Here is a 16,807-nt window from a genome sequence, read left to right on the forward strand (position 1 = left end):
ATTATAGTCACAGCATACGCTGCAGCGCACACGCATGAGAAATACTTAAAAATTACATTTCACATCCAAATCTGTAACTTTTATTCGCTGAAAAATATCCAGATGATGCATCTGCATGTACACAACTCAAATACAAGACAGTGAGAAGCCACACAGAAGCACAAGGTCATCATTTATGCCTCAGGACAGTAATAATTATGAATCATAGATAGATCTAGCAATAAGACCTCAGTTACAAAGCAAATACTGTATCATGAAATCAAAGTTAGGATTGTATCTTTTTCTCCCCTGGTGAACTCATGGTACTCCAGGAGTTTTGTTTGACAAACCGATTACAATTTTTACTCATCAGCATTTTGTTTGAGAAGATTAAAAAAAGTTTAACAAGCACATAACTAGTACAAAACTCGACTTTAGAGGCATAATCATCGTCAACAGATTTCTGAATCAAAGATCCACATTTATATAAATCTCCTGTGGTTTACATTCAATTATAACGATATCTATAACAGTTATAATTTTGACTAATTTATACATATGTCTCCCTCCAAAAGCACGTCAATGCAATATATAAAACATTTGATTTCTGTGTAAAATAAGAAGCAATATTTACAAAAATACACTTGTTGGCGTTTCTGCCGTGATTGAGGTGCAACAGTGAGAAGACAAGGCACAAGTGTGTCCACCACAGTGTCCATCAACAGCTGCTCAACAGGCAGAAACTAAAAGTTTCATCTGAATACATGTTGCTCTGACAGACAAGACATCCCTGATTCCAAACTAAAACATACAGTGTTCAAACAAAAAGAGTAAATGGTTAAGGTGCACACATTCTGCATGTATCAGAGTCCATCAATAGTCCAGCGTACCAGATCCGCATTTCTTGAACAGTCCGTCGAGTGTTAAAAATACTCAAGAAGTCCTTTTCCATCGGGTGGATCCTCCATTACTTGTGTCCATGTGTAAAGTACGGCAGATAAGAACTGAACCTACGCTATCTTTGAACAATATAAAAAGTCGATTTACCCCACAGGCGGCTGGAGTGCAGGCCTGATCACTGTTACAGAAGTGAACTTGTATGGCGTTCATTTTTGTTTTACATCGTCATATCCGTAAAATCTGGTCTTGTAAACCCTTTCTGTAACACAAAGAAACAAAAAAGACAGTGTTATGACAGTGCATGGACATAAAACACATAAAAAGTGTGTTCTTATTCGAACATTAATTATAATGTACACCACAGAGGTGTAAACAAAAGCTCCCTTGATTTAGAAGCTTTTGTGATTGTACATATTTTTTTGTAACAGTTGGTGGTGCAGATAATTTGGAATTCAATTTAAAAGTGTATGCAAGACAAGTTTTAAGGCGTTTTTGTTGTGCTGTTGAGACTTGTACGTTAAAAAATAGGAAGAACACCACACCCGTGGTAGGGGCAAGTCGTGATCTGCAAAAGACAGAAAGCACACAACACCTGCCCAAAACGTGGACACGCCTTTGTGTGTGTGCGTGTGTGTGTTATAGGAGCAGCAGTGTGAACTGTCAAGAGGTATATGGGTTTTGAACTTGTGCCAAGCAACTGACGAGGGAATTGCGGAGAGAGAGGAATGTCATCCATCCGTCACACACGCACACAATCTCTGTCACACTCGCTCTTTTCCCCGCTCAGGCACAAACACACAGATATAAGAATGAGGGTGGGGCTCCATGAAGAGAAAACGTTTCCACTGAGCTGTGACTTGTGATCGGCAGATGACATACAGAATCCAACTTGTTGTTCTTGCCCTGTTAGAGGCCGGGAGACTCTTGAGAAAGAGATTTCTGTACTGAACTGAGTAAACTGTCGTTTAAAAAATATGCGCAAAGTTGCATGTTTTATTGTGGTGTGTCTTACATATGTTTTTTCGACTGAATTAAATATAGTAATAATACTGTGTGAGGAGAACACTTTTAAGTCCCTCAATGTAAAGTGCAGTACAGTCATGCATTGATATAAGCTGGTAATGCTTCAAGACATTGTTAAAGTGATTCTATAACAGTGTTTTCAGCATAATTATTCATGTTTAAAATCTGCTCCTGTGTTATTTGATGGTTCGATAATACACAATAACTTTAATTATGATCCCTTCTAAAGTTTCGGGGTATTAGTAACACTTAAGAAACACTGCTGAAACTCACAATAGAAAACAACTACTTTCAAAACTGATGCTTTGTCTTTGATGTATTATTGATTGATTGATTATCTCAGTTTTCTTTGATCATGCAGAGCTCGATTTCAGTCTATTACCCCTTTGTAGTCTTTGTGCAGTTTCTTGTACTGGAACATGTTGCTGAGAACGGTGGCTGCCGCTTTGGCCGCTCTTATGTTCCCGGAGCTGGTGAAAACAGATTCATCCAAGGTTAAGGTACACATAACCTTGTTTCAGAAGATAGGCAGCAATATTCTATGGAACATTTAACATCAAATGTCATGAAAATGTGCAAATGTCTGTATCAGGGTAAGTACACAATTAACTAGTTCGCCATGTTAAGTCGATTCCACTTTAACCGCTCACCTGCTGTCATGTGAGTTCTTGATGCTGCTCAGTTTTTTCAGGCCATCAAAGTAGGTGATGTCTCTGGCAGCTAAAGAGCTGCTGGTCACCAAGTTATTGAGAACACCACAGATGTTGACCGTCACGTCGGAGGAGGGCGTCTTCTGGTGTCCATCATCAGGCAGCTTTGTCACCAGGTTGTTCACCACCTTTGTAGCTGGATAAACCAAGAAGCATGGTTAAGATTCATATTTACAATCAGATCATTCCCGTTAGCAATGGGATCCTGCATGAACACACATTTACGCCAAAGTTCAAACAGATATTCTGCTATTTGTTTTGTTTTTCGCTTTTTAATTATTCAAATTGAATGTTATAGACAGATGATTGCTTGATTCCATTCTGGCTTTATTTGTTTACCCTGGGTATACCTGGGTATCTTAGGTTTTGATATCTGAATTTGACCAGAGTTTGTTACCAAAAGTATTTTTTTACTTGACTTGAATTATTCAATCAACATTTGACTGATCTGACTCTATGAGTCCTGTTTTTTTTTTAAATTATTTGCACGTAAACGAACTAACTTTCAAAAAAGGAATACCACATAAATTCCGATAAATGCTTTTCAAAGTAAATTTAAATGCTATAAATTCAGTGCTATTTATGTTTCAACATTAATATCATGATGCAACAGTGGTGAGAAAAGTTAGACCATTGCTGGAATTAGTCTAAAATGTGATAAAACAGCACATTTTACCATGTTATTAAAAGTATACTCTGTTAACGGGTAGCTCAGAGCATCATGTTATTTATATCTAACAAGGATTAAAAAAAAGAACTGACCCATGTCACCCTTATCCTTGGCATGGCGGGACAGATTTCGGAGGAGGCCTGTGAGAGAACGCAGCTCCAGATCATTGCTGGTTCGCAGGAGGTCCAGCAGCACTGGCAGTATGCGCTCCTGCTCCAGAGCCACCCGGCTCAGCACAGAAGCCCACTGCAGGGACAAAGAGGGACAAAGTCAATATTGGACAAACTTATAAAAGATCGTTGCATTTGAATACTTTTTACAGGCAAACTGAACAATCTGCTGCTTACCCTCTTGTCTCCAGCTGTGATGTTCTGCAGCGCTCCGGCAGCTGCCTCGCGGGTGGTGGAGTTGATCTCACAATCATGCAGCACACGTCTGTACACCCCGACTATCTGTGGGTGCCACAGCCACTCCACGCCCTTTGGCACCCGAGCAACCTCGGTGAAAGTGGAGAGAGACTGGTCCTTTCTCTGTCAGGGGAAGAAAGAGACAAGGAGACATTGTTGAGACGAATGAACCTGGTCTGTACACACAAAAAGCTGAGGGATAAATCTGACGTATGCTTACATTTTTGGCTTTCCGACTCTGAGGTGTAAAGCAACCAACGGCTTCGCCGTTCCCTGAGTCCTGACCTCTGGTTGGTCCTTCCAGGCGCATCATAGCAGATGGAGGCATCTCACTGTAAAGCTGGTAGGAGAGGTTCCTCAAGACACACACTGAATTTTCCAGCCCCTAAGAAAAACACACACACACAGACAAATAAATACACAAGCCTTGGTGTGAAACAGCAGCTTGAATTCAGCTCCATCTGGTCTTGTCTCACCTTGTCTTCTGTCTTGCTTTCATCAAGGGAGGCCTTGATGTAGGTCACCAAAGAGTCCACCAGTCCATGTGTTTCTCTCATCTGCTGACGGGTCTTTTCGTTCACAGAGCTCATATTCCTGAGCACACACAGAGCAAGGGTGTGGTCAGAGAGATATTTCAGGTAAAATCCAGTCAGGAATCACAGATGTTTTTACTTCAACCAGAGGGTGCAACTAGAGAATGGCGTACAGTTTGGCTTCGGAGTGAGTTTCTACTCCTTGCACTTTGCTGTATGATAAATATAATGCAGAGAGCATTGCAAAAAAAACAAGAAAACAGTAGTGAGTCATTTGGAGATAAACACCCTCCAGTGCGCACACACACAAGGCCGAGCCAAAGTACCTGGAGGCTGGAGTGATGCAGGCTTTTGTAAACAACAGTAAAAAGTGATGGGTATGCTAAAAGCTCCAATGGCTGTGGGCTGATGCTTGACTTAGTGTGTCCTGCCAGAGCAAGTTCCCAAAATGCAAATGTGATCATGGGAGAAAAAGCAGATGCAGACATGTGTTTTAACAAAGGAGCATGCTGCAACCACAGGGAGAAGACATGGATATGTGAGATGCACCTGAGGCATCCTGTGGTGTTGTAGAAAATGTCTGCCTCAGAGGGAGACTGGTGCTGGATGCTCTCAGATTCCCCACTGCCTGTCAGAGGGATGAGGACCTTGTCAGTCAGCTCATGAAGTGTCTCCCTGGCCAGTTTCTCCTTCAGGTTGTCTTTGGATGAAAGGTTCCACAGGATACCTGCACACATACACACCAGTGGACAGTCAACAAAACTGACATGTATGCTTCATTTTGCATATGTATGTAGCTTATTTAATGTTTAATATTGGACATTTTAACTTCAGTCTTGGAGAATACCGTTATTTTACAGTAACCTCAGTTTTAAAGGAGCAGTGTGTGGGATTTAGTTGCATCTAGTGGTAAGGTGGCAGATTGTATCCAACTGAACAACCCAAGTGTGTCGGAGAGCTACGGTGTTTTTTAGGTCATGTAAAAACACAAAAGGCACTCTCTGGAGAGCCAGCGTTTGGTTTGTCCGTTCTGGGCTACTGTAGAAACACGGCAGTGCAACGTGGAGGATTCCATGAAGAGGACCTGCTCTCTTTGTAGATATAACAGCTCATTCTACGGTAACAAAATCACAATTATTCTTAGTTTCAGGTGATTATTACACTTATTAAAACGCAGTTATGGATATTATTTTAAAATTGTGCTATTATAACCCCCTACATCCTACACCGTGTTCCTTGAAGACATTTTGGTAAGTTGGCTTGGTCACGTTCTTGCTGAGAGTTCGATCAAAAGATTGACACCACTCTCACACAGAGTGGTATCAATCTTCTGATCTGACTTCTGATCCAACTTCCCAAAATGTTGAACTTGGACATCCCTGTCTGGTATTGCTCCTGCTCCGACAGGAACAATACCAGACATTTTGGCAAACTACCCAAAAAAAGGTGCACAACTACAGTCGTCATTCCCCCTTTGACCCAGCTGATACAAATCAAGATGTAACGGCTCAAAGGAGAGAGTGGCAAGGCCATCAGTCATAAAGGGAGTGGATATACTGTTGACAGGCCCAGACAACTCCCAGACACTCCTTTATCCCTCCTTCTCACACACCCTATATAAAAGCCTGCAGCTCCACCTCATCCACCTTTGACTCTGCGTACTCAGACGCACTACATGTCATACTTGTGAATAATGACAGAGTATGAATGTGTGAGTGCTGAAGGGTGAGGGGGCTGAGTCAACTGGAATCCTATTTCGACTTCAACTGTGAATGACCAACTAACATGAATGTCGAGTACTGAAAAACAACAACACAAGAACATCGCTCACGTCGCCGCTGAAATTACGAAACAATCTCAAACTTTAATTCAGTTACAATAAATGCTCATAATCTGCGGATTCTTGTATAAGTGACGAGCTCCAGCTTGCCACCGTCCTCCTGTTTGCTTGCTGCTAAATAATATCAATCTCGAAGGCTACTGTTTGCCCAAAGAATTTCAAGGACACTGCTGACTAGATTATGTTGCATCCAAATATTGTGACCAACTAATTTACATTCATTTCTACACGAGGAAAAAGTCCAAAACATGCAGTCTGAGACCAACTCCCACCAGTGATGTTTTTGTGGAGCTCGTCATCAGAATCTTTGAGTGCCTCGACCAGCTGTGGGATGCCGCCCTCCTCGATCAGGGCCACCTTGTTGTCCATGTTCTCATAGATGAGGTTGCGTGTGGCACCAGTAGCATAACGCTGCACTTCCTGGTTGTCGCAGTTGAACAGCTTCACCAGCTCACCGATGCCCTTCAAGCAACGCACCTAGAAAACAAAGTGGCAGGAAAAACATTCATTTACTGTTTTGGTAACTCCAGTTACTCCAGCTGTTTCCCCCTGTTTCCAGTCTTTATGCTAAGCTGAGCTAACCGGCTGCTGGCTGATTTGCTGCACAAACAGTGGTATCAAGCTTCTCATCTACCTCTCAGCAAGGAAGCAAATGTGTTTATTTACCCAAATATCAAACTATTAAATCATCTGGATCTCTTTTCATTAAACTCTTGAAATACTGACTCTAAACAACGTCACAAGAGATGCATCCTCAGAGCTAAAAATAACCTCAACAAGCTAAAAGCACATGGCCAAACTGTGAGCGAATAAGCTGCCTGTCACATGAAAGAAGAGTTGTAATCTCTATATTGTATGTCTGCCAATCGACACCTGTACGGGGCAGAGTCCAGGTATGTTAACAGTGATGATAAAAATGAAGAAGTGGAGCAGACACAACAGCTTCTCTATGACACCAGAAATGGAGAAACACCCATCGTTTAAAGGAAAACTATTTTCACGGCTGAGTTTCCCAATAAGGGATTGCAGAGAAGAAAATCTAACCACACAGTTGAATCCGTTTGAGCTACCTCGTCTTTGGCCTCGCTGTCATTGTAACACTCATGTTGAATGTAAGCGGCACCCAGGACCTGCAGCTCATGGTCGGGCTCTCTCAGGTTTTGCACTGCGGTGGGCATGTCCAAGGAGGTGATCCTAGCGAAGGAGCAAATGAACAAATTCAACCAAAACAAATCTAAAACACTTCAATGATGGACCCCTGATGACATGTATGGTGTTATAAAATATGTCTTTTGGATGTTTGAATGAAAACAACAGTAATTATTCATGGGTGATTTGTTTGTTGTATTTCTTCCTAACACACAGTGCTCTGTGAATCTGCTTGGCTCACCACATGCTGTGGGATGTGTGAAATGTGAGGCCTGGGACTGAGCTGCCACACCCAAAACCAGTCCTGCAACTTAAGGAGCCACCTCCCAATGCACAGCTCTTATGAAATACACTGCTCATATCACGCACTCCCTCGCTAAAACCTCCTGACACATGAAAGCAGTGACGCCATCTTACTGGTGTGTCACATTCACTAGAATATCACTGATCTGTGTCATTGTGTATTTCAAACTAATTAAAGGATAAGGACGGCATGATCCCGTATTTTTCTTTTTGTCAAGAAATCCAATGAAAAGACTCAAAGCAATGATGTTTTTGTCTGTCTCTCAATACTTTCGCGTCTCTGTACCCTGTCTTTGCTTCACAAGCACAAACCCATTTGTTCCTATTGAAGACATGAAGCCTAAAAAACACACAGAGACATCAAGTTTCATTTTGTCGTTTTTTTAGCAGGCGTTACTCAAACATTTTCAGCAGCGGATTAACTACACATGTTGTGTGCTCGTGAGTATCTACCGCAGCTGGACGGTGAATGTGGGACTGACTCAAGATAAACTGCCCATTTTACTTGTAAAGGAGGGACATGTCAGTCCAAAAGGGTGGCTCGTCGTTGTGTTTTCAGAGGCTCTCTTTAGCACAGAGGATTACGCGTCTGTTTATCAGGCTTTGCCTCCACAAACCATACTCTTCAGTAGAATCAATTAATTGTTGTGTTTTCGTCTTTTCTGATGATGGTACCGTTGGAATACGTCTACACTAAATTACACACTGAAGATTTGATTGTTTGAGGACGTGCAAATGAAAACATCTCTGTTGTGAATGTGAGCAGAAAGAATGGGTGACTTTGTTGTCATTTGAGTGACTCACCTGCTGAGGTTGCCCATGCTGGTTCCCATTTCCATCTGGCCATCGTAGATGTCGTAGCCCCTGCCCACACTCTTCACGCTTCTGAGTGACATGGCCCGGGACATGGTGCCTTTACGCTGCATTAGGTTGGCCTGGGAACCAGAGGACACTATGAACCCTCCTCCGTCCACTCTGTCCCCCCCTCCACCGTAGCCCACACCTGCCATAATCTGCTGCCCAGAAATGGAGCCCATGCTTGTTCGGTTTCGGTTTGTAATCCTGCTGATAGTGCGGTGGGCTGGGCCTTTGAAGGAATGTTGCTGGTTGAACTCCACCTCTCCTCCCATCATCCCTCCGTCGCCCATCATCCCTCCGCCGCGGGAAAGAGTGCCACTAAGAGATCGGTTCATGGGTGGCGGGAAGTTCATGGTGCCTCCTCCTTGCCTTGTCTGGGTAGCGTAGCCGTTGACTGCGCTCTGAGCGTACTGGCGGTTGAAAGTGGCGTCACGGTCGGAGACCATACTGCCGGCATCGCTGGCATCCATCATCCAGGGATTCACCTGCGCTGTATGCTGCCGCACTGCATGCAGGGAGAGGGTCTCTGGGTCCATTCGGCTCTGTTGCCTGGCGACCCCTTGGTAGCCGCCCATGCGTATGTCGTCTCGGTAAAAACCGCCCCCACCCCCACCACCTCCAACACTTCCAACAACATTGCCACGCCCGACACTGATCGTGTGCATCTGGGCCATATTTGGGCCAGTAGACTGGCTGCTGAAGCCTGCCCTCTGGGATACGCGTGGACCCTGTGAATTTGGAAGAGGAGTAACTGTTAAATGTGTAACCTGAGTTCAGATGAACTGTGTGTGAGTGGGTGAATTTGTTGTGAGTCACAGCATATTGCCGAAAATGTTTTCTAAATTTGATGTGAAACAAAGGTAAGTATTGGTACAAGTAAAGGTCGTATTGTTTTCCTATTCATTTCCATTCCTCATACAAACATACATTTGTTTAGAAGATAAGGGCATTATTATTGACTCAAACATCAGATATGGACACATTGAAAAGCAGGATGAATTCCATAATGCAGCTTCAGCTTTATCTTAAGCTCAGAGCTCAAACATCTGTGGCACAATGCCAATGTCTTCCTGTTGAATCACTAAAATGGAGGAATCTAGAGGGGGGACTTGAAACCCTGAGCTGATCTCATCACAGCGTACTGTGAAATACCACACATGCTGTGTCCTGGGGGACCCACTGTGGCACCAGCAGAGGGTCAGTGAGAGTGTTTAAATGGCACATTACATGATCAGCTGGACATGTCCATGACCTGTGTGAATAGACGCTGAAACAGTGACATAATGCTGCAGCACTCACCATTGTTCTGGAGCCCGAGTACATGTAGGAGGATTTAGAGCTGTAGTTTGGGTTGTAGGTTTGATATTTAACAGCTGAAGAAGAACCGCCGTATTCTGGAAGGAGGCAGGGAGACAGAATGACACATGAATACCACATACAATATCACATAAAATGAAGCTTTACTGAAAGACTAAAACTGGTTTCCACCTTTAATACAGTACAAGGTCAACTTAATTACAACATACAGTGAAGTCTTTGTACTTGTATTTGCTTTTTTGAACAGTAACATGTCAAGCCTTAAAGGATAGCTTCACAGTTTTTCAAGTCAGTCTTCAAACAACAACAGAAAGAGATTTTTTTTTTTACGGCAGTATGAGCAGGAGCAATGATTACAACACTTATAAGAACAAGCAGTCGATTTGTCGCCTCTTTAAATGACATCCAGCTAAAAAGTTACTTCAAAAATCATCACTTTATGGGGATTTGATGGCGAGAAAGTCACGGCACAGTTGATGCAAAAACAAATGGAAGCTCTTTGATTGGAAAAAGTGCCGTCTCGTTGTGCTTGAAATGTGTTGCCCATACATCTGAATGCAGTGTGAGAGCTACTCTGTACATATTTTGTTCTGTGTGCACGTTTGCTGAAATATATGCATCAGAAGTTGTGATAAATGGTTTCACTTTTTGCAAGTAAAGAGTTTCCATTTGTCTTTATTCTGGAAGTAGACTCAGCTGACAAATGCCTATTTTTGTTTTGTACTTGTTGTGACCTTTCAGCAATGACAAATGTAGGAAGTTGCATTTTTCCCATTTGAAATTCATCATCTACTTTTCATCATTTTACATTTCTCAACACACTGATTAATGTCATTTTGTAATCACGTAGAAGCAGAACAACGTTGGCTGTTTTGATAATACCGGAGAAGAACACCTTTGATGGTGTTAGTTGTGTCAAGTGATCATTAAGTTCTAACCCATACATCAATAATACAGCATCAAGTCAAGCCTGACCTTTGGTGGTGTTACTGCACATAACAACACAATCACGGAAACAGTTCAAATGTATCCCTGTTGACTTTTAGTCTTGTGTTTCAAAACAAAAACACACATTTCTTTGCCATGAACACTGTACAGCATGTCATTGCAATCCAATAGATTAGTGCTAGACTGACTACAATTTTTACAGCCACACTGCTAGCGTTCAGTGTTTGAAGATGTGTAACATGTTCTGACACGAGGCTCGAGTCAATGCTCCGGGTGCACTGATAATGATTCAAAACGGACTGACGAAGCCCTTTGTCTCGATGGAGCGCGCACACCTAACGGCCTCAGACGACCTGATCTGCCGGGAAAAACAACAAAATAATGACGAGGAAACATTACCAGGTTCATATGCGTGACTTTAACCGCACGAGTGTGTGAGTGTAGTGTACACGTACACACACACACACACACACACACACACACACACACACTAAGAGCCAACTCGCCAACGCCCAACACACCTTTGCAGCACACAGAAAACACACCCTGAAAACAGATTTCTTTTTTTTATCATCTGTTGTCTTTTGAAATAATTACTTTGTTCATGAAGCCAAAATGTCAAAACTCTGCTCTCCTCTTCTGACAAGACTTGCCCATTTGTGAACACAAATTAGTCCATACATGGACGAGCATTTAAATACAGGAGAGGAGGCATTCCTTGCAGAATCCTCTGGGTGCTCTCCTCATGTGTGCATTCATTCATAATGAGCTCTTCTGAAGCCACAAACCACTGAAATGGCAGCATTCCCCGTTGTGTTGTTGTGCAATTCTTCTCTGCCTGTTGTACAGGTTTCAAAAGACGATGAATATGACGTGGCAGCATTTTGTGACTGTTTGTTTTACTCCCGGCAAAAGGACAGGGCAAAAGACAGGCAGAGATAACAGTCCACAAAATCAAGCAGCCTAGTTTTTCATACATGTCTGGCTGAAGTCTTTGACAAACATAATGGAGGTAAAGAACAGACAGTGACTCATTTAGCAGACATGGATGTCCCTCTGCATTCCCCAATTTAAAGCGGCACGAACAGGATGTTTTTTTCCTTTGAGACAGTTAGCCTACTGAAATGCTCAAACCAGACAAGTGAGAACAAGATTCCTCCTCACAACCCAGAATGCCAAAGGCCATAAACACAAGAAGCTGATGTTGAGCTGTTCCCTGCAGTCAATTATGAGACGGGAAGGAAATGTGATCATGCATCAAGAAGGTACTGGAAACTTTTAATTTCATCTGAGGGAGTCTCACTGCTGCTTACATAACAATCCCACCTTGGCTGACTTTGTCCGCGTGCCAAGACGACTCAGACAGACACCTTTTGAGAATGCGTCTGCTTTGAACAGACAACACCACACCACCATCTCTTCAACCCTCACCTCTTAAAGCTGAGTAAGACCTGAAACCCAATCCCACAGAGGGAGGCTTTCACCTTGGCCTGCTGCTATCAGGGAAGTTGATGAAAGCAGACATTGTTTGAGCCTGTTACACATTAACCCCTTCTCATGTGCACGTTCACCTCATACCGCGCCGTAAGATCACCGCTGACGGCTTCAGCTTCTTCTGCTGAGCAGCTGAGTGGACAAATTCCCAGATGAGCTGACAAGGCCCACAGGAATGTAACAGGGACAAACATGCAGAAAAAAACAGCACGCACACCTGGTGTATTGATGCATGCACACTCGTCGCGGGTAAAAACTACTCTGATATGAGTCACTTCTGGGGAATACTGAAAATGGTTGTCGTAAAATAAACTTAGTTGAAAAAATTAGTTGAGTCATCAATTTGTCAGGCAACAATTGGTAGGTAATGTTTAAAGCAAGAATTACTTTATTCCAGCCCCTTGAATATGTTCTGGTTTTCTTTGTCTCCCAGGATAGTGATCTGAGAATCTTTGGGTTTTAAACTGACTGCAGGCTGCTCTGGAAATTGCACCGACTGATTTATAAATGAATGAAGAAAATTATTAAGTAAGTATTCAAAAATTTGAATACTTGTTAGTTTTCTCCATGGTATGCTTGTCTGGTGTGATTCAAAAAGGGAGAACAAAGGAGGGGCTTTACGTTTTGTAAACAGGTTATAAACAGCACTATAACCGTTTTGCTACATGGAGTATCTATTGATTGATGCTTAATATCGCAGTTCTTCACTGGAGCCCAATCCAAAAACCCACCCAACATTTTATTTCAGTGATTTTGAGTATTGGCCAAAGGGAACAGGTCTGACTGAAGATATATGAGTTTCAATTCTCCGTCTATATAACTCGAACAGATAAGTGACATGTTATCATTATAAACCCAGCACTATAATGTCAGACACCTGCACCTGAAACTGTGTGGGAGCTCAGACTGGTTTTACCGACTGAGCTCAAATCACTTGTCAGCTCATGCTGCGCTCTTCACGCGGAAATACTTTCATGAAGCCGAACATACAGCCGGCACAGTTCCCCGTGAAAGTGACACAAAATAAAGACAACTTTTTGATGTTTACCTGACGTGGCGTATTGCGAGGCCGATCCATTCTGACGCGGAAGTGTGGACTTCTCCGCCATTCTCATCTGGACCTGCTGGTGCACGCGCCGCGCTCTGGCCATCTCGTCCGACATGGTGCCCCCGTTCCCGAGCTGGATCTCGGACGGGAGTCCATAAGTGGTGACGGAGGTGTTCGGCTGTATAGCGGACAAAAACACGTTCTCTGAGGCCACAACACTCATGGTGTAAAGTTAAGAAGACGACGCAAGTAGGGCGCCAGGAAAGAAACCGTGGTGCGGACAGGTTGATTGCGCGACTGAAATTCTGAAAGGCGCACGAGAGAGGCGCTCAGCGCTCAGAGAGAGCTGAACATCAGCAGGAGGTGGAGCCTCAGAGTCAGTGGAACCTGACCACAGCACCTACCTGACTCACAGGTGCTCTTTTTCTTCTTCTTTTGATGTTTTACGGCAGTCCCTAAGCGTTGCATAACTTCCTGGAATTAGTCTCTCTGTGTTTTAATTTTTTTTAAGTTGTATAATTCGTCCTCTCATGAAACCATACAGCAATTTTCTGTCCTCCACAAAAAAAAACACACACAACAAAAAACAATGTAGCTTAGCATATATGATTACAACTGCCAAAGATAGCTCAATTAGAAATTATAAAATGGACTTCAAAATGTTTGTGAGTCAACTGGAAAATACCTGAAAATGTTCTACAGTAATAATATTAATTAAGTTGTTTCTCCTTGCATTACCGATATTTAAATTTAACAGACGACCTGAAAACAATGGCGTTATGTAAACATTGTTAAAATAAACTTTTATGGAACATTAAGTAGATTTTTTTAATGTAAAAAAATAGTTAAATACATGAATGTATCATCACCATTAAAATAGATTAGAAATTAAGATCCATCATGTAACAGAGTTCAACAGGAAATGGCAGTGTGGATAAACCAGGTCAAATACCTGTGGTCAGTGGAGTCACAGTGAATGACGGAGTTAAATGGGACAGGGCTTATTCATTAACACACTGATAACACATGTCATCCAGTGTTACAATTCTGCTGTTTACAGTGGTGGAATGTAACATACATACAAGTAGCTACTGTAAGTAAGTTCAATTCTGAGGTTTACTTGAGTATTTACGTTTTATGCTACTTTATAGGCTACTTATACTCTTCTACATTTACCCCAGCGAGTTTGAATCCCGTTATGATCCAGTGACATGTTTTATTCTGAAATGGGCCATTCTGCATAATGAGTATTTAACTTTGTATTACTATTAAGTATATTGTTATGCTTACTTTTACAAGCACTTTTAGAGTATTTTTTACACTGTGGTATTGCTACTTCTTACACCACTGGCTGTTTAGTTTTATATATTAGTTTATCCAACAAAGAAATTGCTTATCTTTTTGAATCTGTAATAATTAGGTAAATACAGGTACATCGCATACACTCTATGCTTCAGTATGCAGCAGTAAAGGCCTTTGAGATTTATGTAGTTAGAGAGTTTAGTCAGTAATGTTTTAACACATGTACCTGATAGATTTAATCTTGATGTTAGGTATGGAGGACTGTAACAAGGTGTGCCACAGTCTCACTCTATTATTAAGGTGGAGCCACACCTTTGTTTTATCTGGTTTGTTTTATTTGAGCTTAGCAACTGTGAGTCACTGCCGCCAATATGAAAGCAATAGAAACCGTGGGAAGAGTACATGATACATGCTGCATGTCTGCATCTACCTGTGAGGCTAGAACAAGTCACCATTGGAGCAGATTAAACACCTCTAAATGGACTCAAGTATGAATAAATATCTCTTCTAATCTTTATTAGGAGCTGATTCTGACTATGATTATTTTCTGCCTGCCTTCCTTTGTTTGGGTGCATCTGAGCAGAAAAAGATGAACCGCAGTCTTTCTTTTGCCTTATGTTTTGATGCTTTTAATGGTTTTAAAAGGACTGCACAATATATCGCCATTTCCTCCGGGACCGAGTTCGTGCAAGGCGTACACTATAAAACGCAGATCGGCAGAGATCTTTTCCAGACGTGGTTTGTGTGCGAGTAATTGCAGAATTGCGGCAGTGTATGGTTGATTGCGTGCAGCGTAATGTCTCAGGGAGACATCGATTATTGTTTCAATGTATGTTTTAAATCTCCTTTACTTTTGCCTTTATGCTTTTAATGGTTTCATGTGAAGCACTTTGAATTACCTTGTTGTTGAAATGTGCTATACAAATGAACTTGCCTTGCCTTTCTAAAGGTTATTCAATCAGCCAATCATTTCCCTTGTTTATAATAGAATATAATAGAATTTATACTATCTTGATCCCTTTAAGGGGGAAATGTTTCTCTGCATTTGACCCATCCCTGTATGTAGGGAGCAGTGGGCTGCCAATGACAGGCGCCGACAGATGACAATGACAATGACAGATGTAAAAAAAAAGATCAATCTTGTATAAATGTGAAAAATGAAATCACATATTTTGACTCACCATTACCATGGCTGCTGTGATCGATTGTAGATGTTCTCCTCTGTGATGAAGTGCACCGAGTGATCTGATCTGGTGGGATATTAGAAAGTATCAAAAGATAGAGCCACAGTCACCACCCTCAAATTCACATGAACACTTTCCTTTGCAGGTATGCAAAAACAAAGAGAAGAGTCAAAGGAGAGGTTGACACCCCAGGGTGTGTAGAGGACAGTCAGACTGTGACAGTGAGACTGTGACCAAAAGGACGAGTCAGAAAGACAAGTTCGATTTCAGTTGTGATTCTGCTTTTCTACTAAAAAAAGCTATTTATTTTCTAATGAAAATGTAACTGTGGGAGGGTTTTGTATTATAATTTTGAACAATACATTTTATTAATGTCGTGTGAATCAACATCAGTGCTGTTTTTTTTGCATATTGCAACATTTCATTGATGACTCACTCCGTCGAAACAGTTTAGAGCATCCGAGCAGCTGTTTTACTGGATTCCCAGCCCAGTTCAGAGACACACAGAGTGACAGAAATCAGCCTAAAGGTTGACTCAGATCAGTGTGTCTGTCAATGTTAGTGTGTGTGTGTGTGTGTGGGTGTGTGTGTGCGTCAGAGAAAGTGATTGCACCAGAGGGCGAGAGTGACACCCTTGCTCTGTTTCGAGCTTAATGAGCCAACCGTCTTTCTGTGAGGTAATGTCTGAAGATACACTACAGGACGTAAAGTAGGTGGTCGCCCAAACATTACACTATAAAAAATATTACTACAAAATAATATGAAGTAAAAGGAATTTTTTAAACGTAGAAAGAGACACAAACAGTGGTTTCAGTAGACGGATGATGAGACAATAGGCCCCTGGGCACAGACATGTAAAATAACTCCGCTGAAAGAGACACAAGACAGCATACACGACTTATAAAGCATCGTTATTAAACCCAAGGAAATATCTAATTTTTTATAGTTATGCCCTAAATATAAAAGAATGTATATTTTTTTGTTACTTATGTTTGGAGTCAGTTATCTCTTTGTTAGACCTCCCAATATACTTTTCTTTAGGTTTAAGGTATGTATCATAAAAGGTACTGTGAACAGTAACACCAATCACAGTATAGAGCATTTAAAACCCACTGTATTTGACCATGTTTTGCAGCTGTAAA

At 41.9% G+C, this 16,807-nt stretch overlaps 1 protein-coding gene across 2 annotated transcripts; it reads right to left on the reverse strand.

The window, feature by feature from the left end:
- Positions 1-64: 64 nt before the first annotated feature.
- On the reverse strand, positions 65-15,797 carry pkp3a (plakophilin 3a). Of its 2 annotated transcripts, XM_079276149.1 has the most exons (14): positions 15,663-15,797; positions 13,180-13,357; positions 9,672-9,766; positions 8,319-9,100; positions 7,133-7,256; positions 6,335-6,539; positions 4,772-4,949; positions 4,166-4,283; positions 3,910-4,074; positions 3,630-3,812; positions 3,375-3,528; positions 2,553-2,748; positions 2,285-2,372; positions 65-1,138 (listed from the first exon to the last, which is right to left on the reverse strand). In XM_079276149.1, the coding sequence occupies exons 1-14, from the start codon at positions 15,669-15,671 to the stop codon at positions 1,097-1,099; spliced, it is 2,517 nt and encodes an 838-aa protein (XP_079132275.1). In that variant the 5' UTR covers positions 15,672-15,797; the 3' UTR covers positions 65-1,096. The 2 variants fall into 2 exon arrangements, with proteins under 2 accessions (XP_079132275.1, XP_079132274.1); XM_079276148.1 differs by lacking the exon at positions 15,663-15,797 and having other exon boundaries at positions 13,180-13,478.
- Between the last annotated feature and the right edge of the window lie 1,010 nt (positions 15,798-16,807).

Source organism: Melanostigma gelatinosum (genome assembly GCF_949748355.1).
Source record: "Melanostigma gelatinosum genome assembly, chromosome: 1".
Taxonomy (NCBI): Eukaryota; Metazoa; Chordata; class Actinopteri; order Perciformes; family Zoarcidae; genus Melanostigma; species Melanostigma gelatinosum.